Below are 25,304 nucleotides of genomic sequence, written 5' to 3'. Positions count from 1 at the left end.
TTATGATATTTGGGTGTGACTGTGTACATGCACTTGCACCTTATACAAATGTGATTTTTTTTTTCCAGAGTAGTAGGTAGACTCCATTTATTTGCAAGCTCCTCACAGGCCTGCTGTTTGACAATCAACCATTACTTTTAATGCATTCTGGTTAGTCAGAAGCACACTTCTAATATGCAAAGGTACAAAGTACATGATTTTACTGTAGCACAGAAGTCTTTGTAGTTCTGACTTTACGTTCTGATATTCTCACAGAACTTTGAAGGACCTTGGTGTATTGTATGATTTGTTAAGTAACTTTGAACATATATTCCCTGGTGTCCTTTCCCCAGTACAGTAGTAACTTGTTGCTCTGGACTCATTATTTATTTTGAATCCTCTTAAGGAAATTATTTGAAAAAGCTGTTGTCACAATTTAAATAGTTGCTTAAAATATACATACAGAAGCTGTGTTCAGACAACACAGGTGACTGGAACTTCCCCTAACCTGGTTACCATCACTCACAATCCAGGGATCAGATCATGTTTACAATCATCCCAGCTCCCATAAAGGAAATGGGAGGGCGGCGCTCCCCTTCCTACATTGTTGCTATTTTATTTTTGCTTGAAATAAGGAAAATCCTCTCCAGATGCTCTTGTCAAGAGCTTTTATATTTAAAAGGGGATGAAAAGCGAAAGAGAGAGAGATGAAATCTCTAGAAAGGCTCTACAATGTGGGGCCTTTATTGCAAAGGGCTGTAAAACACACCCTGTTTGGGGGAGGGGGTGAATTCAACCTTAAATAGACTGGGGTCTGTTTGGAACTAAAATATAAATCTGGGTCGCTTGGCTGAAGTAAGTTAATCTCCTCCCTACCGTGACCCAGTTAAGCATGTCCTACGAACTGCAAACATAGCAGTTTCTAGGTAAACTTGAGCGATAGACTTCTTGTTCCATCCAGTTGAAAAGCAAAAAAAAATATATGTGTGTGTGTGTATGTATAATTACATTATTATTATTATTACTATTATTCATTGCCCTGGGTGCATTTTAACACTGCTATGCCCGCTGATGCCATTCTCAATGGTCTATTCAGAAAGAACAATGGCATTTATGACAAACCCGCCTTCTTTGAAACTGGCCGACGGGAGGGGGGAAGAGGGAACACAGAACGCCCGGAAAAACCTGAGAGCAGGTAACCTCAACCTCCCGACGTCGGTTAGAAAGAACCCAAACGGAAGGGAAGGGAAGGGGAGTGGAGTAGAAGCCAGAAAGTGCTGAGTCACCGCATGACGCGACGTCTGTCCCCATCACCTCTTCCTTCCCCTCGGCGCGCGCGAACCAGAAACCGGCCGTGCGCGAGGAAGCCAGTGCCTATTCTCCGCCCTGCTCATCGGTCACGTGTCACGCGATTCCCGGGACGGTCAGAACCATATCAGAGGCGGCTGCCGGCTCCCTCAGCGTTCTCTTATTTCCGTTAAAACTATCCGAGTGCGCGAAACAGCGGTGGGAGGGGGGGGGGACTGGGCCGTTCCATTCCTCGCCTGCTGCTGGGGTGCTGGCCGCTGGGAAGCGGAGGATCGGGAGGGCGGCAGTAGCGGCCTTTCCTCCCTTTGCGCAGTCACCTCCCCCTACGCCTCCTCGCGAGTGGATTCTCCTTGCGTGTTTCCCGCCGCCTGAAGTAGTTTTTGTCGGCGGCTCCTGGCCCGCGTCCGTCTTTGGAGTTGTCACGGCGGCGGCCGCGGTAACCTTCCTTTTCCGCGCTCCTCTGCCCGCGCTCTCCCGCCTCTCGTCCCGCTTCTCCCCGAGAGCCATGGGGCTTCTGTCGCAGGGCTCGCCGCTCAGTTGGGAGAAGACGCAGCGGCACGCGGAACACGTGCGCAAACACGGCATCCAACAGTTCTTGTACATCTACCGAGCCGTCGGGGAGAGACATAAGGACGTGCTCAAGTGGGGTGACGAGGTGAGCGTCCCCACAGGAAAGGGGACTTCAGAGCTGGCCAGCATCGTGGTGATCCTGGAAACCGCTTCGGTCGCTTATTAGAGCGGCGCTGCCCTTGCGGACATTGGGAAATGTGCTTCTATTAGCCTCCCAATTGATAGGCCGCCATTCCCCTGTCTTTTCAGGTAGAAGGTCGGTGCTGGAAGAAGAGGGAGGTGCTGCTGTGGACAGCAGCGTGACTCTGCGCCTACGAAATGGTGGGGGTGGGGGGGGGAGAAAAAGAGGAGCTGCATTTACTTAACAGGAGTTTCCTTAACTGAGCTTAGGTGTGTGGCTAGGAACAGACGGCAGCGGTTAAGTCCCATCTCTATCCGTTGACCTACCCCAAGGCTGGTTTTACAGCCAGCACCCCCCTTTTTGTATCTAACTTGGCTATACTGTACAATCTATGCTGGTGCGAAAGTAAATCTCGTCTACAAATTTTATCCTCCATCCGATTGCTTTTGCTAGGGAGGTATTGATCTTTAGCATTCTTATGAAAATTCCTTACATAGGAAAAGCAACTAATATTAGACTATATATTCCTTTTATGATTATTTAACAGTTATACTACTTGTTCACTTTTTGTTGCCTTGTGTTAGTGTAGTAACAACTATAGCTGAAGATTTTAGTTTGGATATCTGTTACCAGAAGAATCAGGTTACAGATATATGTATGAATGAATCTGTTCATCTGAAGGCAGTTTTACAGTATTTCATTGTGGTCCATCATATTTACAATTAATGCCACTATTGGTACACTGTATATTTTTATAGTAATGAAAGCCAAACAGTTGTTTGTCTGTTGCCTGTGTAATTTAGGTTCTGTATTTAATAGATACATGCCTTATAATGCAACTCCAGTAGTATCTTAATAGATTTTAGAGTATCAAGTCTCACCTGGTAACATTTTTTATTTAAAGCATTTGTATCCTGCTCAAGAACTAGGAACATTCTCAGAGCAGTTGGCATTACTGAACTTACTAGTTTTCAGAACACTAAAGTTGAGTTTGGTCATAGAAGGTATACTATTTGGAAACTGTGATATCCAGAGTTCTCTAATCAATTCATTATTCTTTTCTGGAATTGAATGTATTCATCAAATTTGTTTTATTTATGAAATGTATAATTTATTTGTTCCCAGACACTCCAGCTTGTGATATAACATATAGTTAATTTAGAAAGCATGATGTCAACATAACTGGAAAACTATTTCTTCATGTTTCATATGTTTTGAGGAATTTTCAGCTGCTTTTTCTCTATATATCTGGGTTCTGCATTCTTCCAAATTTCTTTAGTAGTGAATTGAGATTGTTAACAATTTCCATATGGTTTGCAAGAAACAGATATAAATAACTGCATGGATGTTCCCAGTTTTTATGCATGAATATACAAATCTCATGTGAAAATAACTGTAATAGGTCATTGAAGCTAGAAAACACATTTAGTATGAATTGGTCATTGCTTTTATTGCTTGGCATTGTGATTGAAGTAGAACTTAAGCCAGTCCTAAATTTTCTGTAAAATTTCTGAAATAGGCAGCCCATTTCTCTAATTTTTTCATAAAACAGTTGTTGAAGTACAGTACATAGATTTTGTAAAACAAAATAATGGTTTGAACTAAATAGTGACACATTTTTGTATATAATCAGTTTTTCTGTGTCCAAAGAATTCATTTCATTGTGAAAATGAGGCTTTTTAAGAATGAAAACTTTGTACTTGAATTATGTTTATGTAAAATGCATGTTGTTTGAAAATACCAGTTTGGTTTATCAAGCTCTGTTAAATGAGGTTCTCACTTGAAGAGAAACCTTCAGATGCATTTTGAATGAGAGTGTCTTTTTGGATAATCTTAGGCAAAGCCTACTTGAATCTTTTCTCCAAACTGATACCAATAAGAGTTTCAAAGGCAAACTTTTCTTGAGGTCTTTTCTTTTTTCATCCTCAAAGATTCTAAACTGCCAGTTTATAAACTCCGAAATTGAAGTATGTGCTACCACTGAGGCAAGCTTATTTTTTACAGCTCAATCAGTGTGAAAATATGTTGTGATTGTATTACATACAGAAAATGATCTTAGAAGCATTTCAAGGGATTTAGTTTATTGGATGCTTTAAAAAATAATCCATACAATTTTGTAAGTTAGAGCTATGATAATTGCTCTATACATTGTAAAAAAAAAAAAAAAAGATTTCATAAGGCATCTCCAGACTTGTGATGCCCAGGGCTATGCTACATCACAGACACTGAAGTTGAATGCCTGTAAAAAGCTTTTTACATAAGAAAAAATAGTCCCAAATATTTTTGTTAATTATTTAAAGATAAATCAGGTAACTAGGCTACAAATCTCACATTTATAAGTGAAAAGTAAGTATTGATGGGTTCAATTTCATAGGTTGGTTGTACTCATAGAGATTTATTCACAAAAAATAGAAGTTGCCTTATGGTATTGATCCCCCTAGCTCATTATTGTATAAACTTGTTCACAGATCTCTAAATTGTACATGGAAATTTTATTCAGGTTACCTGTAGATGTCAAGAATAGAACCTGCAACCACCTATTTACAAAGTATATGCTCCACCAGTGAGCTATAACCTTTCATCAAGATGGATATCTTTGTGTACATAATGTTATAGAATTGTACAAATCTTTTATGCTTGTTTTGCATTCCAGGAAATCAAGTTGCTAATAAAAAATCTTTGAAAGTAATAGATAAAGTACATAGACATTAGTTTTAGAAATTAGCAAATTATCAGAAATGAGAAAGGACCATATTCTATTGCTCCTCTTCGTTCTCCTGCCAGAAACAAAACAACTATGAATCCGCCACTTGAGGTTTGCTAAGTAGTACATCTGACTTGTTTCTTGTAACAAGCCTGAATCATTAAGAAAATAAAAAATCAGGAAAAAACCTCTAGATTATGAGTTTTGCATATTAAGAGAGCTAGGAATTCAGACACAACATTAAGCTAGTGTTACCAAATTGGGTCTGCAAAAATCTGGTTGACCATTAGATGGCTTATTTATCACTTTGTTGATGTCTAGTAATCATCCAGATTTTTGCAGCCCACATCTAGTAGTTGTAATTAAATACTGAGGGAGAGTTCTGGTTTGTTAGCTGCTCCTGCTGGCAGGAGGAGCAATTCTGAAGAGTTACGTTTGAACAGGTTCCTTATATACATCCTAACTTGCCTCACCTAGAGACAGATCTTAAAAACTTTTAATGCCGTGGGACAAAAATAAATAAAAGGACATAGCATTTTGTAATCAAGGTTAACAATATTGGACTGGTCTTAACTTGGTTCAAACTATAAATATTAATCATATTTGTAGCTTCTGAGATAAAAAAAGTGGTCTTACATCTCCTAATTTCCTATACTTATTTCTGCTGTATTCAGCATATGCTAAATTGGAAGTTAAGATTTCTAAAGAGTGAATTTGAAGATTCTGAGATTTATTATGTTCATCCCAATTACTCAGAAGTAACCACAGTGTGTTTGGTAAAGCTGACCCCAAGGAAAGTGTATTGGATTGCAGTCTTAATATAAACAACTGAGAGTTGTATTGTGGCAGAATATAAGTTTAATAAAATAAGAAAATTATGAAGACAAATTTTAATCTGTAGGGCAGTGTGAGCTAAGTTTCAAAGCAAAAATAAACTAGTGAACATAAATCCTGTTTTTAGTACATTTTTGCCTTTAACAAATGGTGTTCAAATGGTACTTAGCACAAATTATAGCCTTTGTTAAAAGATATCTGACTTACACCCTTTTGATATTAAAATGTATTTAAACAAAGGGGCTTGCTTAACATGTAGAAAACAGAAATCTAGTTTCCTATTAATGTATTTTAAATTAACATAACTATATTATGTATTTAAGATACCAACACTTCAGTATAAAGAAAATACACAGAGACACAAATCAGAAATGGGAAAGAGAGAAACCTGGAGTTAAATTTTAAGATTTATGGAAATGGGTGTGCATACATATTCTTACACAAATTTAAGATCTTCATCTTTGGTTGTTGTAACTGTACAGTTGAGAGGTGGTTAATGTTCTTATACTTTTATACATATCCAATAACACAGATAATTTTCTATAATGCTCTTCCATATTAAAATTAGTTTACTGGTAGAATAATAATCTGATGGACTGGTACCATTAGATGCAACTTATACTTTTAAAAAATACATATTTGTTATGCTTCACATTTTTGCTTTTGTTAATGTTTAGTTGGTCGCTGTACTGTACTGTACTGTGGGAACATATAACAATGACATTTCATGTTGAGATTATTGATTTCTGCTGTATAAGCTTTTCCTAGATTAGATGTATTGTGTTCACTTTTTAATACAAGACAAATTTGTTAGAAATCGGAAATCCAAGCTTAATGTGAAACCTATTTTAAGTGAAGTGAAAGGAATTTTAGGATCTTTTGCTGGCAGTACTCTCTGTGATCTGCAAATTGATACTACGTGATAAACATTTTGCATAATCAAAGCTTTGGCAAGCTGAAAAGACAAACGTGACTGCTTTGCCACAGTAAAATTGGTTCTCATTATCTACCAACAGGAAGAAAATGTAATGAGCTTTATTTAACTAGGAGTTGTGCTGTATTTGTCTCTGAAATTGCCCTATAGGCTTGCTTCATGCATAGTTCCCCATTATCTGTTGGCAAAACAATGTTGTCTATTGACACTAGAAAGTTGATTATGCATTTGCATTGAGACAAATGCACAAATGCTCCTGAGAAATTAGTTTCCTAAGCATTTGTATTTTTAAAAAAATCAATAGTTAATGGAAATACAAGACAGAAGGGAAAATATACATAATTTTCAAGTCCTATTTCAAGTATCATGCTTGCATTCACATCCTAAAGGAAATAAGTTGCTGTTTATATTTAGAAGTTAGCTATAGAATGCATATGTAATTCTGTAAAAAAAACCTTTCTAACAGTAATAGCAATTCAGTAGTGAACCAATTGGCTAGAGAAGTAGTATACTTCCCTTTGTTGAATGTATCCAGATGGAGGCTAGGCACTCATTTGCTTTATTCTAATTTAGATGCATGCACTGATCAGGGAACTGAATTTAATGTCCTAAAAGGTCCCTTCGAACTCAGTGGTTCTATATTTTAGTGTTTTATCCAAGAATAAAGCAATTTTGTTGGCTAAGATCTTAAGTTGTCATTTTTATGCTACTTCGCAGATCTTCATATATTATAAATTCTAATGCAAACTTAGTGAATTTATTATTAGCTTCAAGTAGTAATAGAAGAGGCTGTGTCTTGAAAAAAACAAAAGTCCCAGTTTCAGATGTTCTGAAAAGAACATCCTAAGTAAAGCAAGTATGTATTTGCAGATTACTGGAAATAAAGATTGTTAACATAAGCATTGTTAATATCCATAATGCTGTGTTTTCTTCCCATTACCAATTTACTAAACAGAAACAAAGGAAGACTAAAAGATTTGTAAGTAGCTTTAACAGTAACTCATACAGTGGGGCAAAAAAGTATTTAGTCAGCCACCAATTGTGCAAGTTCTCCCACTTAAAAAGATGAGAGAGGCCTGTAATTTTCATCATAGGTATACCTCAACTATGAGAGACAAAATGGGGGAAAAAATCCAGAAAATCACATTGTCTGATTTTTAAAGAATTTATTTGCAAATCATGGTGGAAAATAAGTATTTGGTCAATATCAAAAGTTCATCTCAATACTTTGTTATATATCCTTTGTTGGCAATGACAGAGGTCAAACATTTTCTGTAAGTCTTCACAAGGTTTTCACACACTGTTGCTGGTATTTTGGCCCATTCCTCCATGCAGATCTCCTCTAGAGCAGTGATGTTTTGGGGCTGTCGCTGGGCAACACGGACTTTCAAGTCCCTCCAAAGGTTTTCCATGGGGTTGAGATCTGGAGACTGGCTAGGCCACTCCAGGACCTTGAAATGCTTCTTACGAAGCCACTCCTTCGTTGCCCGGGCAGTGTGTTTGGGAGCATTGTCATGCTGAAAGACCCAGCCACGTTTCATCTTCAGTGCCCTTGCTGATGGAAGGAGGTGTTCACTCAAAATCTCACGATACATGGCCCCATTCATTCTTTCCTTTACACGGATCAGTCATCCTGGTCCCTTTGCAGAAAAACAGCCCCAAAGCATGATGTTTCCACCCCCATGCTTCACAGTAGGTATGGTGTTCTTTGGATGCAACTCAGCATTCTCTCTCTCCTCCAAACACGACGAGTTGAGTTTAGACAAAAACATTCTACTTTGGTTTCATCTGACCATATGACATTCTCCCAATCCTCTTCTGGATCATCCAAATGCTCTCTAGCAAACTTCAGACGGGCCCAGACATGTACTGGCTTAAGCAGGGGGACACATCTGGCACTGCAGGATTTGAGTCCCTGGTGGCATAGTGTGTGACTGATGGTAGCCTTTGTTACTTTGGTCCCAGCTCTCTGCAGGTCATTCACTAGGTCCCCCCGTGTGGTTCTGGGATTTTTGCTCACTGTTCTTGTGATCATTTTGACCCCACGGGGTGAGATCTTGCATGGAGCCCCAGATTAAGGGAGATTATCAGTGGTCTTGTATGTCTTCCATTTTCTAATTATTGCTCCCACAGTTGATTTCACACCAAGGTGCTTGCTTATTGCAGATTCAGTCTTCCCAGCCTGGTGCAGGTCTACAATTTTGTTTCTTGTGTCCTTCAATAGCTCTTTGGTCTTGGCCATAGTGGAGTTTGGAGTGTGACTGTTTGAGGTTGTGGACAGGTGTCTTTTATACTGATAACAAGGTCAAACAGGTGCCATTACTACAGGTAACAAGTGGAGGACAGAGGAGCCTCTTAAAGAAGTAGTTACAGGTCTGTGAGAGCCAGACATCTTGCTTGTTTGTAGGTGACCAAATACTTATTTTCCATCATGATTTGCAAATAAATTCTTTAAAAATCAGACAATGTGATTTTCTGGATTTTTTTTCTCATTTTGTCCCTCATAGTTGAGGTATACCTATGATGAAAATTACAGGCCTCTCTCATCTTTTTAAGTGGGAGAACTTGCACAATTGGTGGCTGACTAAATACTTTTTTGCCCCACTGTATGTTGAAATTATAGTGATATTTAGGAGACTAGAAACAACAAGCTTTAAACATAATTTCCTTTTGTAAATCTCAGTTTTACACTGCCAAAACGGATTCAGCTAGACCTCAAAAGTAATAGAGACAAGCTGAAAAGTTAACGTATGTTAGTTTTTATGGAAGAGTGTAAGATTTTTAATTGAAGTATTGCACCTGCCTCATTAATTAGCTAATAGCTACTCCTTTCTTCCCTGCTCCTTCTGTAATTGGAAGGAGAATTGCTTCTAGAAGCGGTGGATTTCTACTGACTGGGCAAAGATGAATGCCTCTCTTGCTATGATAAAAGATATACTCACTTGAGTTCTTTGCTTTGCTTTATTCACAATGCCTAGGATCATTCATTTTCTCAACATTTTGCTAAAATACAAGCAAAATTTTTGAATTAGATTCCTGGATATCTTACACCACTTCTGTGTTTAAACTTGGGCAAGGTGGCTGGACATGGCTGCTAGGATGGACTTGCATAGCATTTAAGTTCTGTTCCATTTGAATTTAATACAGAATAACATGTCCTGTTATTCTGTACAGGGACTATGTTGTAAGTAAATTGCATTGCATGTTGGAAAGGTCAATAAGATAGCTTTGTCATTTCCATGAAGTCAACAAGAAAAACAGTTTGAGTCAGTAAGGTTGATATAAAATTGTACTGAAAGTTATATAGTTTGACATTATATTTCCTAAGACTTTATGTTGCTGAATATAGTAAACATACCTTTTTAATAGCCTCATTTAAACTCTTGTGATGTAAAAAAGGACTAGGATGGATTTACACCTGGATTTTTGCCATATGTTTGTATTGCTGGCTGCTATAGTTTTCAGTCATTCTCTTTTGTTGCCTTCTATATGTCGAGTAGCTACCATCTTAAAGAGAATATTTGTGACAACTAAATCTTGAGATAAACTTAAGAAGAATGGATTGGAAGGGAAACAGGTGGGGATTTATCCTTGATCAAAAATACTCAGAGGAGGCTAGAAACCACTATGCAGTTGCTGAGTAACTGCCCACCCTCACATGAGGGAGGTGGTTAGAAAAGGTACCCTAAACATTGCCTGCCCCACAAAATCTGACTTGCTAACTAGCTAACAAAATCTGACTAGCTAACCATGACTGGCAGATCATCTCCTAGCGACTGACATATATCAAAAAAAAGAAAATTCATCTTTGAAGCCTGGAATGTCTGCACCCTGCTGGATAGAGACTGAAAGTCTCTATCGTGGTCTGAAAGATGAACAGCACTCATAGTAGCCAAACTTCAATGTTATCACATTGACATTGCTGCACTCAGTGACAACAGGCTCGCAGACGGGTTCATTACAGGAAGCAGTGAATGGCTGTACGTTCTTTTGGAAAGGAAAACCACAGACTGATGACAGGACCATCATCTTTCTCAAAGAAAGACAAGTTTAAACACCTGCAGTCCAAAGTACAGGCAGAACTGCGAGAAATGCAGGACGAGTGGTGGCAGAGAAAGGCTGACCAGGTGGAACGCTATGCAGATATGCATGCCACCAGAGAGTTATTCAGCTTCATAAAGTCAGTTTATGGTCCTTCTCAATCAGGATGTTCCCCCTTGCTCTCATCTGATGGGCCAAGCCTAATTAGAGACCAGGAATGACTGAAAAACCTCTGGGCTGAACACTTCCAACCTACTCAATAGGCTGTCCATAATTGATCCTGATGTTTTACAGTAGATTTCTCAGTAGCCAGTCTTGAATGACCTAGACCTGCTGCCCTGTACTGATGAGATCAAGAAATCAATCTTGCAGATGAACTCAAAGCAAGAGGCCAGGATGACATTCCTGCTGAGACCCAAGGTGTTCTGGAAGACATCTGGTTCATAGAGGAGATGCCTCACGACTTCCGTCACTGAGTAATGCCTTCATCACGGCTCTCTGTAAAAACAAGGGAAGCCAATTACACTGCAGAAACTACAGGGGTATCTCACTACTATCCATCGCAGGCAAGATTTTTGCCCGCATTCTCCTGAGCAGACTTGTCACTGTCTCAGAAAGGAACCTCCTTGGAGGTACACGTGGCTTTCAGCCAGAACGAAGTGCAGTAGACATGATATTTACTGGGAGGCAAGTCTAGGAGAAGTGCATCAAGCAGAACAAGCCTCTTTACTCTGTCTTTATTGACCTGACAAAGGCATTTGACACTGTAAAGGGGGGGGGGGCTCTCTGGATCATCCTGAGACATTATGGATACCCAAAGAAATTTGTAGTTTATTCAGCTGGTCTACAACCGAACGACAGGACAGGTCCTTTACAATGGTGATAAGTCAGCTGCATGGAGCCATCTCCATGTTCATAGATGAACTGCACAACAGCATGTCTTCTTCAAATCCAAAGGGCTACCTATGGATATATTGTCGGCAAAAAGGACTTGTAAAATTTGCAACTTCATATGTAAAAATGCTATATATAGTTTTTAAAATATTCCTACATAGAAAATATTACCATGAAATCTGTATTTAAAAATTACAGTTCTTCAAGTGACTGATTTGTGAATGTTTTGGTGTTTTTCGGTCTTGTGAACTAAAAATTATATTGTGAACTTATGTTGCCTTTTAGGTGGAGTATATGCTGGTAGCTTTTGACCATAAAAATAAGAGAGCACAGTTGTCATTAACTGGAGAAGATGTACTTCATACTTTGCAAGAAAAGGGTGAAAGAATAAATCCAAAGTAAGTACCATCAGCTCATAGAAATGCATGCTGAAATTTAGCCAAGTTATTAATTTGCATGTATTCAAATCTGTCTGTATGTCTGTCTGTCACTCCTGACTCCTGCCTGGACAAGTCCATGCAGTTTTTGTGGCAACATTTTTGGAAGTGGTTTGCCATTGCCATCTCCCTAGGGCTGAGAGAGAGTGACTGGCACAAAGTCACCCAGCTGGCTTTGTACTTAACGCAGGCCAAGAATTTGCAGTCTCCCAGTTCTAACCTGGTTCCTTTAACCACCTCACCAAACTATGAGGTGGTTCTCATTTTAAAACAATGGGAAAGGCATTTTCATAAATAAAACCTGTTTGCAGGTAGCCTAAAAGATCTGTGCATTTCAACTTGCAGCACCACAGTGGTAGGGTATGTTTTTTAAATAAATTATTGAAATGTTTAATTTTGTATCTGAGGAATGGGCAAAATACAATTTGTATTTTATGCCACTATAAAATACAGGTTTTTAAATATCTTCATTGGTTTTATTGATCTAACGATTAATTTTGTATGGCACAATGCTGCTGTACTTACATTACTGTATATTTTCTCACACAATGTTGGAATTCCTAATAATCAGAAAACATTCTAAACAAATTAAGCTGATAGATTAGGCTGTCCCCATCCTGAGTCACTGTCAGGTTTTTATCTATGTTTGCATGGTTCAGAATTAAAAGCTAAATTACAGTTACATGCTATGTAAGTATAGTTTGTTGTAGAAAATACTTTCAGTTTTCATTTGATTTTCAGCCATCCAACATTGTGGAGACCAGAGTATGGAAGCTACATGATCGAAGGAACTCCGGGGCAGCCATATGGAGGAACAATGTCTGAATTTAACACTGTACAGGACAACATGAGGAAGCGGCGTCAGGAAGCTGCTTCAGTACTAAAAAAAAATGAAGCTGTTTGTACTGTCACATCATTTCCAAGGTTAGATTCCATTTTTCTAATAGCTTGAAAATACAGTGGTTTGAGATGGCTGTGACTCAAATGAAAGTTGTGTTACTAAAGTCATTTTAAATAGAGGAAGATTTACCATAGAGTATTTCCCATTTAGTGCCACTACTAGTTAGTTATATTATCAGTAATGCTTAAAAGTTTGTGAATCCGTTTGAATTTTCAATATTTCTGCATAAATATGACCTAAAACGTGATCTGTTCTCCACACAAGTCCTAGAACTAGATAAAGAGAATCCAATTAAACAAATGAGTCAGAAACATTTTACTTGTTCATTTATTTACTGAAGAAAATGATCAAAATAAATCAGAAGGCTATTGGAAGAATGTTCTATGGACAGGCATAACCAGAATAGAACTTTTTGGCTTCAGTGAAAGGTGTTATATTTGGCAAAAGGGAAACGCTGCATTCCAGCATAAGAACCTTATCCCATCTGGGAAACGTAGTTGCAATATCATGGTTTGGGTCTGCTTTGCTGCCTCTGGACCAGAACTGCTTGCATTGTGATGGAAGTATGAATTCTGAATTGTACCAGCAAATTCTATAGGAAAATATCATGGTATTGAAACTCAAGAGAAAGGGGGTCATGCAGCAAGACAGTGACCAAAACACTCAAGTCGAATGACCAAAGAATGGTTAAAGCAGCTATCAGAAACATTTAGTTGCAGTTATTGCTACCCAAGGGGGGCACACCAGTTACTGAAAGGAAAGGTTTATATACTTTTGCCACACACAGATATGTAGCTTTGGATCATTTTCCTCAATAAATAAATGAACAAATACGTTTTCGACTCATTTGTTTAATTGGGTTCTCTTTATTTAGTTTTAGGATTTGTGTAGAGAACAGATCACATTTTAGGTTATATTTATCTACTGTATATTTTTGAAAGCATTCTTATTTTCAGCATTTTTTCACACCTGCCTAAACTTTTGCACAGTACTGTAACTTAACTTAATGAATCTTTGTCAACTGGGAAAGATTTTAAATGATCACAATTTGATTGGAATTTATAGATTAGGTTGTCCAGGATTCACGATACCAGAGTGTGATCCAACACCTGTTGAGACAGGAGCCTCAAAGTCTCTTTTCTTCCCAGATGAAGCTATAAACAAACATCCCAGGTTTAGGTAAGTTTAGTTTGAATAGGAATGTAGATATACTCAGAATGTTTCTGAAAATTGAGACTGATATAGTATATGCTAATTTATAATAATAAATCATCCAAATTCACCACTCATGTTGAATGTATTTACTTTAGTTTTACCTATACTTTTTATATGCTGCCAACATTCCCATCCTTCATTATATTAATCCCCACAGGCATTACTAGAGCTAGCTTGGCTCTGTGTCTGCACTCCTCCATAACATTAGATATTGCATTTGAGATAATATAATATTTCTGTTTGTTGTTTGTTATATGTTTTGTCTATGTACAGATGGAGAAGGTTGTCCTTTCTATGTGTCTACTTGAATACCAGTGGATTTGTTTTGTGTGTATGCTTGTATTGACTATCTTCTGTGATTTTTTTGGAGAAGTATCTAATTTTATATGGTTGTATGTTGCCCATGAGTTTTCTTGTATGTGTGTTTGATCTGTGGAGACTTTACAGTTATAGGAGTTTTGTGACAGGTGAGAATTTATATGTAGTGAATGTTTACAATTTTTTTGAGAATCAAGAATTTCCATTTTGTGAGGTGAGCAGTTTGTGATTTGTGGAGTCAAATCCTCTATTTTTGTCTTATGCTCATGAATGTGGAAAAACTGTGACCAGGGAGACTGAGGAGTTTGTGAAAAGCAAGAGAACAGTTTAGCCTGAGCAGCAGTACAGGTAGACCTTGCTTACTGACTGCCTTGTTCAGTGACCGAAGTACAACAGTGCTGAAAAAATAACTTTATAGCCAATGCCCGCATTTACAACCTTCTCCGTGTCCCTTAGTCATATGATTGCCATTACAATCAGTATGCATTTTCCTGTGCCTGACCTGTTGTTTTTCCTTTTTCTCCCCTTACAGAGCAGAAAGATTGAAGAGAAAGGGATTACTAGAGAGTAAGCATGCACACAACAGGGAATACACATCAAAAGGTATGGGGCGCCAGTAGCCCCGAGCGCAAACAGCCTGGTGCATTCCCTGTTAAGTGCCTGCTTACTCGCTATAATCCCTTCCCCTCCAATCTTTCCACTCTGGAGGGGAGAACAGGTCACGCACTGAAGAGATTGCCCACAGAAATTCTTTTGTTTTTTATCTTTTTTTCCCCCCTTGCAGAACAGAAAGGTTGCTTAAACAAGCGAGGGGGAGAAGAAAAACAAGCAATTTCTGAATGTAAATACAAACATAATTCCATTCTTCCTAATTATCCCAGCCCCAGGGTGAGCATTCCAAAGTGCAGAATGGTTAGGAGGCAAACAAAACCCATGATGTGAAACTGATTAGTTTGTCAGTTTCAAGCTGGCTATCCCAGCTCCAAGGTGAGCATTCCAAAGAGGGGGGAGTAGGGAAAAGGAAGTCACAGTCACATGATTTCCCATTTAGCGACCATTTCACTTAACAACAGCTGCAGGTCCCAATTGTGGTTGCTAAACAAGGACTACCTGTACTTTTTTTTAGCTGTTTTTGTCTTATGTCTCTGTGGCCAGAAGTTTGAGCAGAGCACAAAAGTTATCCAGGAATAAAATATTCCAGGTTCAGACATAATGGCAGGCTCTACATAAAGTATCCATGATGTATAAACCAACAACAAACTATGTGATTTCAGGTTGGTTAATTGGGAATGGGTCTAGTTATTCATATAAATCATGATTAGGAAATCCTGTTTTTTCTGTGGACAAACTTCTTTGGAAGTATGGTGAATAAACTTCCTATTCTTTTTTTTCTTCTTCCTGTGTCTTGTTGACTGTTAAAGCAGCTAAATGTTATCTTTCAGTGTAGACAAATAAGTAAGCTCTATTCTGACATTATTATTTCTCATAACTCTCTGTATCAAGATAGTATTGATGCTTCAAATAATTCACTGAATAAAAATATAATAATTCTTAATCAGCATAGCTGGGTAAGAAAATGGGTACCAAGGGGTAATTGAGAAAGCAAAAACCATTTCACCTATAAATCAAATTTTAATTTAAAAACTTATAAAACTATTGAAAAGTGTTTCTATTTTGAGACAGTATCTCAGAATATTTTTTTTTTTTTAGTACTTTAACAAGAAATATTCGACATAGAAGAGGTGAAAAAGTAGTTATAAATGTACCAAGTAAGTGAAAAAAGTAATTTACTGTTAAAAAAATAAAAAAAAAATACTTAGCAACAAGCTTAACGTCTTGTCAACATGTCTTATGCAGTATTTAAGGACAAGAATACTCCATCACCATTTATAGAAACATTTCCTAATGATGATGGTGAAGCAGCAAGAGCAGCTAAGCCTGATCATGTATATATGGATGCCATGGGATTTGGAATGGGCAATTGTTGCCTTCAGGTAAACTCACTGAAATAAGTACACTGTTAAGTATTTTTACTGCTTTCTGGCCTGTTTAATTCCTGACAGATTTTATATATTAAACACATGCATTTTTCCCTGCTGTTCGATGTCACAACTATGCACCTTTTTCTCCTTTCCAGGAATAATAGCTTAATTCGAGCATCATACCCAGCTGTGGTAATTGTTAATGTTTTGTAAGGAACTGATAAACCAGTAGTAGACAGCATGTAATACAAAATTAGTCATTTTCTACAAGTTTATCATCTAATAGACACACAAGGAAAGAAAGTGAAGGGTAACTAAAACTAAGTCATTAGAAAGGACATGGAAAAAAATAGCACAGTAGAGAAGACTGGAAAAATGATATTCTTGAATACAGTAGTGTGAGAGACTGAATTCTTAAATATCTGTAGGCAGTGAGTTACAAAAATAAGGTACCAGCAAAGCAAATTGATAAAACAATTAAATAATTAAATGTAATCTTATTTAAAGAGATTGGAATGAAAAAAAAAAGTAGACCTCTATACAGTGTAAAGAAAAAAGATCATCATGAGCACTGAAGTATTTAAAAGCACACATCAAAATTGTAAAATAAACGTTCAAGTGAAGGGAGGTTGATGCAAAAAAGACACATCCTGATATTTATGGTGAGGAAGAATAAGGTGCCTGATGTGCAGAATGAATTTCAGTATTCTTAGATGAAATAAAGGAAAAAAGAATGACACTTGTAAGACATAGTTATGCCTATTGCTTTGCACAATATAAGTGGAAATGTTAATATATCGCCAAAAAAGCAACATTTTGCTGAAATTGAGCTCTTGAGTTAGAATATATAGGTACTTTTTGTTTTGGTGGAGAAAGGAAAAGTAATAGTGGAATCTCTATGCTTATCTTTCTTTCCAAATCTTTTATCTAGTGAAAGGAGAACTTAAATATTATGGAAACATGTTGAAAAACAAAGGGATAGTTGTATGTGATACAGTTTGTTATGCCTAGTGGCAATGAGATTCTTCAAGGAGGAAAAAGAGTACTTAATTCCCACTATAGGCATCATCCCAGGACTGTTGGAAAGAAAGAGTCTTGCAGCTGGTAATGCAGTGGATTTGGTTTTATAATTTCTGGAAAGTGACATTGACAATGCACTTTTTTAAAAAAAAAATAATGATAGATTTTTATTTATCATATAGGTAACATTCCAGGCCTGCAGCATTTTTGAAGCAAGGTATCTTTATGATCAGCTAGCCACAATCTGTCCCATTGTGGTGAGTGAAATCATTTTATTTCTGTACACATTTTTATTCAGAGACATACTTTACTATGGAAGGTACTAGCATAAAACAGTTTTTTAAAAAACTGATTAAAAAGCATGTTCATTGAGGCAACCCTCAGTGAGGCTTTTAAGTCTTAAAACAATCAGATGTATAAGTTTTATAAATTCATAGTGATAGTTTATGTGAAGGTAATGTTTCACGTATTTGATGAATTATATGGAAAGAATAAAAAAGATCACAGAAGTTTGCAAGCTATTGCTTAGGGGCTGGAGGAAGAAATACAGGTAGTCTGTGGGTTAAAAACCCTTGGGTTACAGACAACCCATAGTTAAGAACAGAGCCTACTGTAGCAAAATTCAAGTTAAATACACAATGGTTCGAGTTCAGTACACAATACTACTTCTACAGCATTATACAATAACACTGTTCCAGCTTACATACAAATTCGACTTAAGGACAGACCTTGGGAATGGAACTCCTTCTTAAATTGGTGACTAGTGGTACAGCAAGCGTTAGTGCAATATTTGTTGCCATTCCCATGTACCACATTTTACCTTGACATAATCTTACATCCTTAAAATACTGTCAGCATAAGATTCATAGTTTGCACATTCCTCAAAATTGAGGTATCCACTATATTAGGCCTGGCAGTGGCAGGAGACTTGTCATGTTGGCTTTGAGCTTGCTTTTTTTCCCATAATGCATGAATGAGAAACAGTTTAATACCAGCTGAACACAATTCAAAAACAGAAGACCAATAGCTTTGGATGCAGTCCAATTCAAACTAAAAACAAGGGCAGATGATGTTGCCTAATGTGCAACAGAAAAAACATTGGATGGCTGCTTGTTAAATAGAATTGGGGACATAGCAAATATTCTTCATTGAACCGCTTCTGTAGGGATCTCCTAAGAGTAGAAGATCCTGACGGAGTGCACATGGGGTCTGTTTAGTTAGCAAAACAAGTAGTACTATTGTAAATAACAGTCTAAGTCTATTGATGAAGACAAGCAGAGCGTCTTGTATTTCAGGACCATAAATGCTTAGTTTTATATGGTGCTACATTGATAATTTGTTACATTATGCTCTCTCCTATATTCTTTTAGATGGCTTTAAGCGCTGCAGCTCCTTTTTACAGAGGCTATGTGACAGATATTGATTGCCGTTGGGGAGTAATATCTGCATCAGTAGATGACAGGACAAGAGAGGAGAGGAGTCTAGAGGTATGTGAGTTTCATATGTATATCCATTGTTTCTCTAGTATGTACTGATTATAGAGTTGCAAACCTGTTTATTAAAAATGCTTACATCATTCTCTTAGTATGATTTTCATATAACATTTCCTGTGTTTTACATTCTTCTGGTATTTCTTTTCAATTCCCAGAGGCAGAATCACTGATACAATTCTTCGTTGGCAAAGAACTATGGAATAAATATAAGAAAATGTGTATGTGATGTAACCTTGTCTTCAAACAGGATTGAGCAAGAGGAATGAAAAATAGAAAAATATAGCAACTGAAATTATCTAAGGAGTAGCACTCTGTTTGCATCCAGGGGCTGTTTTTTATTTTCCTTAAAGGGGAGGCATTTAGGAGCTGTGGGGGGCATGATTGTTAATATAATGATATCACTGTACAGTAGAAAAGTGCAAAGTTGGGGGTTAAGGGAGACTTGAAGGGCAGGTGTGTTAAACCATGTGGAGACTCCGTGCATTTATTTTGCCAAAACCCATAAAAACTATGAAAAATTACACTACCAGAACCTTAAAATTTTTTGCTGCCAATTTTTTAATGACATGATTTGGGTCCATTGAAGCCCCTATCTAACTTTGGATTAGATATTTAATTATAGAAAATTGGAAAAGCAGTTAGAGTTTGCAGGAGTGGTTAGGCAAGCTATTCATGCTCCATGTTCACACACTAAAATCTCTCTTCCTAAACTTACGTTTCATTCCTGAATGCTTGAAAACCTTATTAGTTTTGAAACTTTGTTCCCCACAAAATTGCTCTATAGATATTTCTTGTTTCTTATTTAAATCTCTTTTAGAATGTAGAAAGTGAAGACATTCTTAAATCTACTTTTCTTGGTGTAATAATGGGAATGGTTTCCTAGGGCCTACTTTTGAAATATTTTTTGGCTTTCCAATCCAGCTGACAGCCCTGGTATTCCTGTAGTGAATACTAAAGTTGAACCTTGTTTACCCTCTAAGCCCGGATAAGGTCGACCAGATCATGCCATCAAAAATTGAGAAGTTGGGTGTACAAACTGCTTCAGCCTTATGTATTCTGAGAATTTGTTAGATCAGAATCGGTATTCTGAGGTGCTGTTTTGCATACAGCCCTTCTCATCAGATTTCAAATCAGGTTGTTCCAAGGATGAAATAAGTTCTATTGTTTATATGAATACTCATATTTACCATGTGTCATTATTGCCAATAGCAGGAAATAAAATTAGATAAAATCCACACAGATTTGGTTGAATTTTGGTACTTGCTTCTGATGTTTCATTATTCTAACTATCTGTAACCTTTTCTAGCATGGCGATTGAGGAACTTATTGATCAGCATCTCAGTTGTTAGATTGTTTAGGGTTTTCCATCATTGAAGAGGTTTATTATCTGTTTCTCTTTACTTTTTTCTTTAGTGGATTTTATTTTTCTTTTCTCTGCACATTATGGATTTTTGTCATTCAGTCACTTGATAATGTTTGTTAATTATTGTTCAGCAATATATTATTAAACTACTGAAAAATATGTTTTCAGTTTTGGTTACAATAATAGAATGATTCAGTGTTATAGTATCTCTTGCAGATAATGACTATAGGTGTACTAGATATTTTTCTTCTTAAATTACATAGCCATTGAAGAACAACCGTTTCAGAATCAATAAATCCAGATACGATTCCATAGACAGTTATCTCTCAGAATGCGGTGAAAAGTACAATGACATTGATTTGACAATAGATAAAGAAATCTATGAGCATCTAGTAAAAGAGGGTAAGTATTTAAATCAATGTGACAACGAGGCTCTACTGCCTTTGTCTTGTTTTTTTCCTTAATTGGACACAATCCTTAAAAGGGACTACCTGTGATTAATTTAAAAGAGCTGTTCTTGAAATATAATACACAGCAGCATTAGATATACTAGTTAATTTTCTGCAGTGATCCCTCATCTTGAAAGCATTTTTTTTCTTGATTGAAAGGTTGACAGACTCATGTACAGATACATGAGTCAAGAATCATATTTCCTATGAAACTGAAAATATTTCATTCATCTGTTTGTGGTGACTGTTTCATCTCTCCTCAGCTCTATTGAGTTACTGCAAGCAAATAAGTGTGCACATTGTATTTAATAGACTGGCTTGCTTTTTAACAATGCATATCTCAATTTCTTGGTTTTGTAGGCATTGATCATCTTTTGGCACAACACATTGCTCACTTATTTATTCGTGATCCATTGACTCTATTTGAAGAAAAAATACATCTGGATGATGCAAATGAATCTGATCATTTTGAGGTTATATTGTTATACTAGTTTATATTAAAAGTTATAGTATTTTTAATATATTATACAACTTTTATTTTCTAATAAAAAGGATCAAAACTATAGAAACACTTAGGTATGCCAAACAATTCTTTGCCATATAGGTGTTTCTTCAGTATTTCTGAAATTACAATATGCAAGTATGTATTTCATTGCATATTTGAACACAGATAACAATTCTGTGTTTAAGTTATTCAATATCAGAAATGCAACAAAAAGGTTTAATATTTATTCAGTTTTTAGAGCATAAGTCAATGTGGAATTTAGGGGGTTTGATATGAATTGGTTCAATATGAAAATGCAGGAAACAAAAGGATGAAAACTATGGCAACACTGGTCTGCTGCCAAGGACTATACCAAATTCTAGTTGTATAAATATAAAAAAAAATCAGTTGTGTAAAAATAAAAAAAGTGAATAAATACAGAATCTTCCTATTGTTTCTGCTCATCCTATAAGATTTGACAGGGTTGGCATGCTCCAATTTCTATCAATAGAGATAGTGCACACTTATATCTCACCTAATAAAAGCAAACCAAATATGAGAATATATTTACATACAGGTAGTCCTCGCTTACCGACCACTTGTTCAGCAACTGTTCAAAGGTGCAACGGTGCTGAACAAGTGGTACTTAAGACCAGTCCTTGAAGTTCGGGCCGTTGCACCACCCCTGCAGTCACGTGATTGTGATTCAGGTGCTTGGCAATCAGCTCACACTTACAATGGTTGCAGTGCCCCATGGTCACAAGATTGCCATTTGTGACCTTCCCTGCCGGCTTCCCACAAGCAAAGTCAATGGGGAAGCTGGCAGGAGAGGTCACAGGTCGCTCTGGTAAGTCCTCCCTGCACTCATGCGGTGCCACACCCTGCTTCCCCTGGCCTTCCTGCGCTCACATGGCACCATGGCCTCCTTCCCCCAACCTCCCTCTGCTCATGCCCGGCCTGCATCTGGCCTCCCAGGGTCTCCCCCACCCCACAGTACCCCTGTGCTCCTTACCTGGGACTCTGACAGCTTCCCACCCCACACTACTTGAGGCTACAATGGCAACTGGGACTGCCATTGCTAAGCGATGCAGTCACATGATGTCACGCTTTATAACCACGTTACTTAGTGATGGCAATCCCAATCCCAATTGCCATTGTAATCCGAGGATTACCTATACAGGTAGTCCTTGAGTTACACCCATTCGTTCAGTGACCATTCAAAGTTATGAAGGTGCTGAACAAAGGGACTTACTACTGTTCCTTGAAGTTACGGCCATTGAAGCACCCCTACAGTCAAAATTTGGGCGCTTGACAACCAGCTCACACAACCGGTTGTAGCATCCACCATCATGTGATCGCCAAGTGTGACCTTCCCTGCCAGCTTCCCACAAGCAAAGTCAATAGGGAAGCCATCAGGGAAGGTTGCAAGTTGCTCAGGTAAGTCTATCCTCCCTCCCTGGCCTTTCTTTGCTTGCACACACTGCGCCCTCTTTCTCCCCTTCACACACATGTGCGCTGTACCCTCCTTCCTGGGGCACCATGCATTTGCACGTATGCACCCCATTTCCTGGCCTCCCTGTGCTTGCACTCTCGTTTCTTTAATTGGGTTCTCTTTATTTAGTTTTAGGCCTTATGTGGAGAACAGATCACATTTTAGGTCATATTTATGCAGAAATACTGAAAATTTGAAAGAGTTCACAAACTTTAAGCACACACGCATGCACCCTGTGTTCTGTTTCCCAGCCTCCTTACGCTTGCATGCATGCAACCCATGCCCTCTTTCCCAGGCCTCCCTGCACTTACATGCGCCTTTCACCCACCTTCCCTGGCCTCCCTGAGCTTGTGCCACACCACAGCACCCCGCTCCCCCAACTCACGTGCGGCCTGCATTGGCCCTCCCCCACTCTCCGCGGATCCCTGCACTTCTTACCTGGGACTCCCTCCACTTCCTGCTTAACGACCCGTGCATCTTGAGTTACAGTGACAACGGGGACTGCCTGCAGTCCTGGTCCAGTTGCAGTCATAACTTGAGGACTACCTATATAGTATTCTAAATGTTTTCAGTAGTAGAGTTAATGCAGCTTTGCAGCTTATTGTTTTATCATGACTTCCCAAAAGTTTTAAGATTTTAGTTGCTATGATGAACAGGTAGAAATTATAGCCTAATAAAATCTATTTTGTCTCCTGTAGAATATTCAGTCAACAAACTGGCAGACTATGAGATTTAAACCTCCTCCTCCAAATTCAGATATTGGATGGAGAGTTGAGTTCAGACCAATGGAGGTAAGCAATAAACATGCTCACTGGATTGTGTTATGAATTAACACCACAGTACACACTTTTAGTACATCTGCATCTTTCTATTCATGCTTTCTGTTTTGATTCTTTTAAGATAGATATTTAAGTATCTTGGTAAGTTATGCAATTTAGCACCCCTAAAAACGGTGGCCTGCCATTGATTTTAAGCCTGAAAGTCTCAGTTTCAACTGAAATTATCATCAAATCAGAAAGAATCACAAATTCCATATCATTGCTTAATCTTATTTTCTCTATATAATAGTAGTTCTGATTTTTTTTTTTCTTGCTAGTGTTTTCCCGCAGGTGCAGGGTCTGCTTTTTTGGATCAACCGAATGTTGATCCGTTGGTTGCAAAAGGAATTTTTACCAACCTGCTTGTCGCCCGAGCCTGACATCATTGGCTAAGAGAGAATGACTGGCCTGTAGTTACCCAGCTGGCTTTCATGCCTAAGGTGGAACTTGAACTCATGGTCTCCTGGTTTCCAGCCTGGTGCCTTAACCACTAGACCAAACTGGCTGGCTGCCACTGTATTAGTTCTGAAATACATATATTAAAATACTGATGTACACCTGCAAGTGTTACTTTGGCCATATCAGAAACTAGTATTCATGATAATTGGCAATTTTGGAATTCTCAAAAGAAAGCATGTAACAGCACAATTCTACACAAGAATATCTAAACATACTATATTGACTGGTTTCTGGAATCCTATTTTGGGAAAACTTTGAACAAAAAGGTATAAGCTTGATAATATTTAGCAAGATGTTCTAAGTCTGATAACATCTTATAGCCTTTATCAGAATCTATGGTGTAATTTTTTGTACTACATTGGATATACACAGTATACACATCTCAACAATTCTAAAAAGTACTTTTCAATTTCTAGGTCCAGTTAACAGACTTTGAAAACTCAGCATACGTTGTGTTTGTTGTACTGCTAACCCGAGTCATTCTTTCATACAAATTAGATTTTCTCATTCCTTTGTCCAAGGTAAGAGTGTTTATGTCATATTTATTTATTCTATCTCTGTACTACCAAATCAGTAGTGTCAAAGCAGTTTACAAAAGAGTCAACAAAAACATCTGTAACAATTAAAATGTCCTTGGTGAATATAAATAAATTAAACAAGCAAAGTTAGAACAATACAAAGATAATTTATAATAGCAATAATGAAAAATAAATCACAAAAAAACCAAATGAAATAATATAAATAATTAAATCAATATAAATCCTGTAATTCAAAATGAAATATGTTAAAGATAGCAACAAACTATTCAATCAAATTTCTTTGGAAAAGTTCTATCTTCTGTTGTTCTGGAATGTTAGAAGGGAAGGAGCATGTCTTAATTCTAAGGAGAGAATATTCCACGAGGCCCGAGCAGCAACTGAAAAATACTGCCTCCTGTTAAATGTAATCTTTAGTAGCAAGAAAATTTTTCTTATTCTCTCAATTGTTTATATAGGTAGTTCTCACTTAACAACCAGAATTGGGACCAGAATTTCTGTCAGTAAGTGATGCGGTCATAAAGTGCGATGTCATGTGGCTCCACCGCTTAGCAATGGCAGTTCCGGCGGTCCCCAGTTACTCTTAGACGAATCACTGCGGGTCATTAAATGAGGACCTCACGTGACCGTGATCACAACTTCCTGCTGGTTTCCCCATTGACTTTGCTTATGGGAAGCCAGCAGGGAAGATTGCAAATTGTGATCACATGACCGCAGGACACTGTGACGGTCAGAAATCCAGGCTGGTTGCTGAGTGCCCGGATCATGATCACGTGACTGTGGGGGCACTGTGATGGCTGGAACTTCAAGGACCAGTCATAAGTACCATTATTTCAGTGCCATCATAAGTTTGAGTGGTCGCTGAACGAGTGATCGTTAACTGAGGACCACTGGTAAGATGAAAACTGGCATGCAAAATACCTACGTTCTCCTTTCTAGCAAATTTTATTTA

The 25,304-nt window shown here is 37.8% G+C and overlaps 1 protein-coding gene across 2 annotated transcripts in view; it reads left to right on the top strand.

The window, feature by feature from the left end:
* The window catches only part of GCLC (glutamate-cysteine ligase catalytic subunit), a 62,659-nt gene that overhangs the window by 27,002 nt on the left and 10,353 nt on the right, over nucleotides 1-25,304 (top strand). The window contains exons 1-12 of one of the 2 annotated variants that reach the window (XM_007436205.4): nucleotides 1,448-1,942; nucleotides 11,671-11,783; nucleotides 12,564-12,746; nucleotides 13,789-13,902; nucleotides 15,967-16,025; nucleotides 16,114-16,250; nucleotides 17,441-17,515; nucleotides 18,629-18,745; nucleotides 20,378-20,516; nucleotides 20,924-21,036; nucleotides 23,238-23,330; nucleotides 24,233-24,337. In XM_007436205.4, the coding sequence (XP_007436267.1) occupies nucleotides 1,793-1,942; nucleotides 11,671-11,783; nucleotides 12,564-12,746; nucleotides 13,789-13,902; nucleotides 15,967-16,025; nucleotides 16,114-16,250; nucleotides 17,441-17,515; nucleotides 18,629-18,745; nucleotides 20,378-20,516; nucleotides 20,924-21,036; nucleotides 23,238-23,330; nucleotides 24,233-24,337 (1,398 nt within the window). In that variant the 5' untranslated portion in view covers nucleotides 1,448-1,792. Of the gene's footprint in view, nucleotides 1-1,447; nucleotides 1,943-11,670; nucleotides 11,784-12,563; nucleotides 12,747-13,788; nucleotides 13,903-15,966; nucleotides 16,026-16,113; nucleotides 16,251-17,440; nucleotides 17,516-18,628; nucleotides 18,746-20,377; nucleotides 20,517-20,923; nucleotides 21,037-23,237; nucleotides 23,331-24,232; nucleotides 24,338-25,304 lie in introns of those variants that run through there. The other variant, XM_088137020.1, reaches the window with a different exon arrangement.

The sequence above is a fragment of the Python bivittatus genome, unplaced genomic scaffold (genome assembly GCF_059951505.1).
Source record: "Python bivittatus isolate LINGU-HERP-01145 unplaced genomic scaffold, Pbiv_v1 ctg000020_np1212, whole genome shotgun sequence".
Taxonomy (NCBI): Eukaryota; Metazoa; Chordata; class Lepidosauria; order Squamata; family Pythonidae; genus Python; species Python bivittatus.
This window is presented reverse-complemented; position numbering and strand designations above follow the sequence as displayed.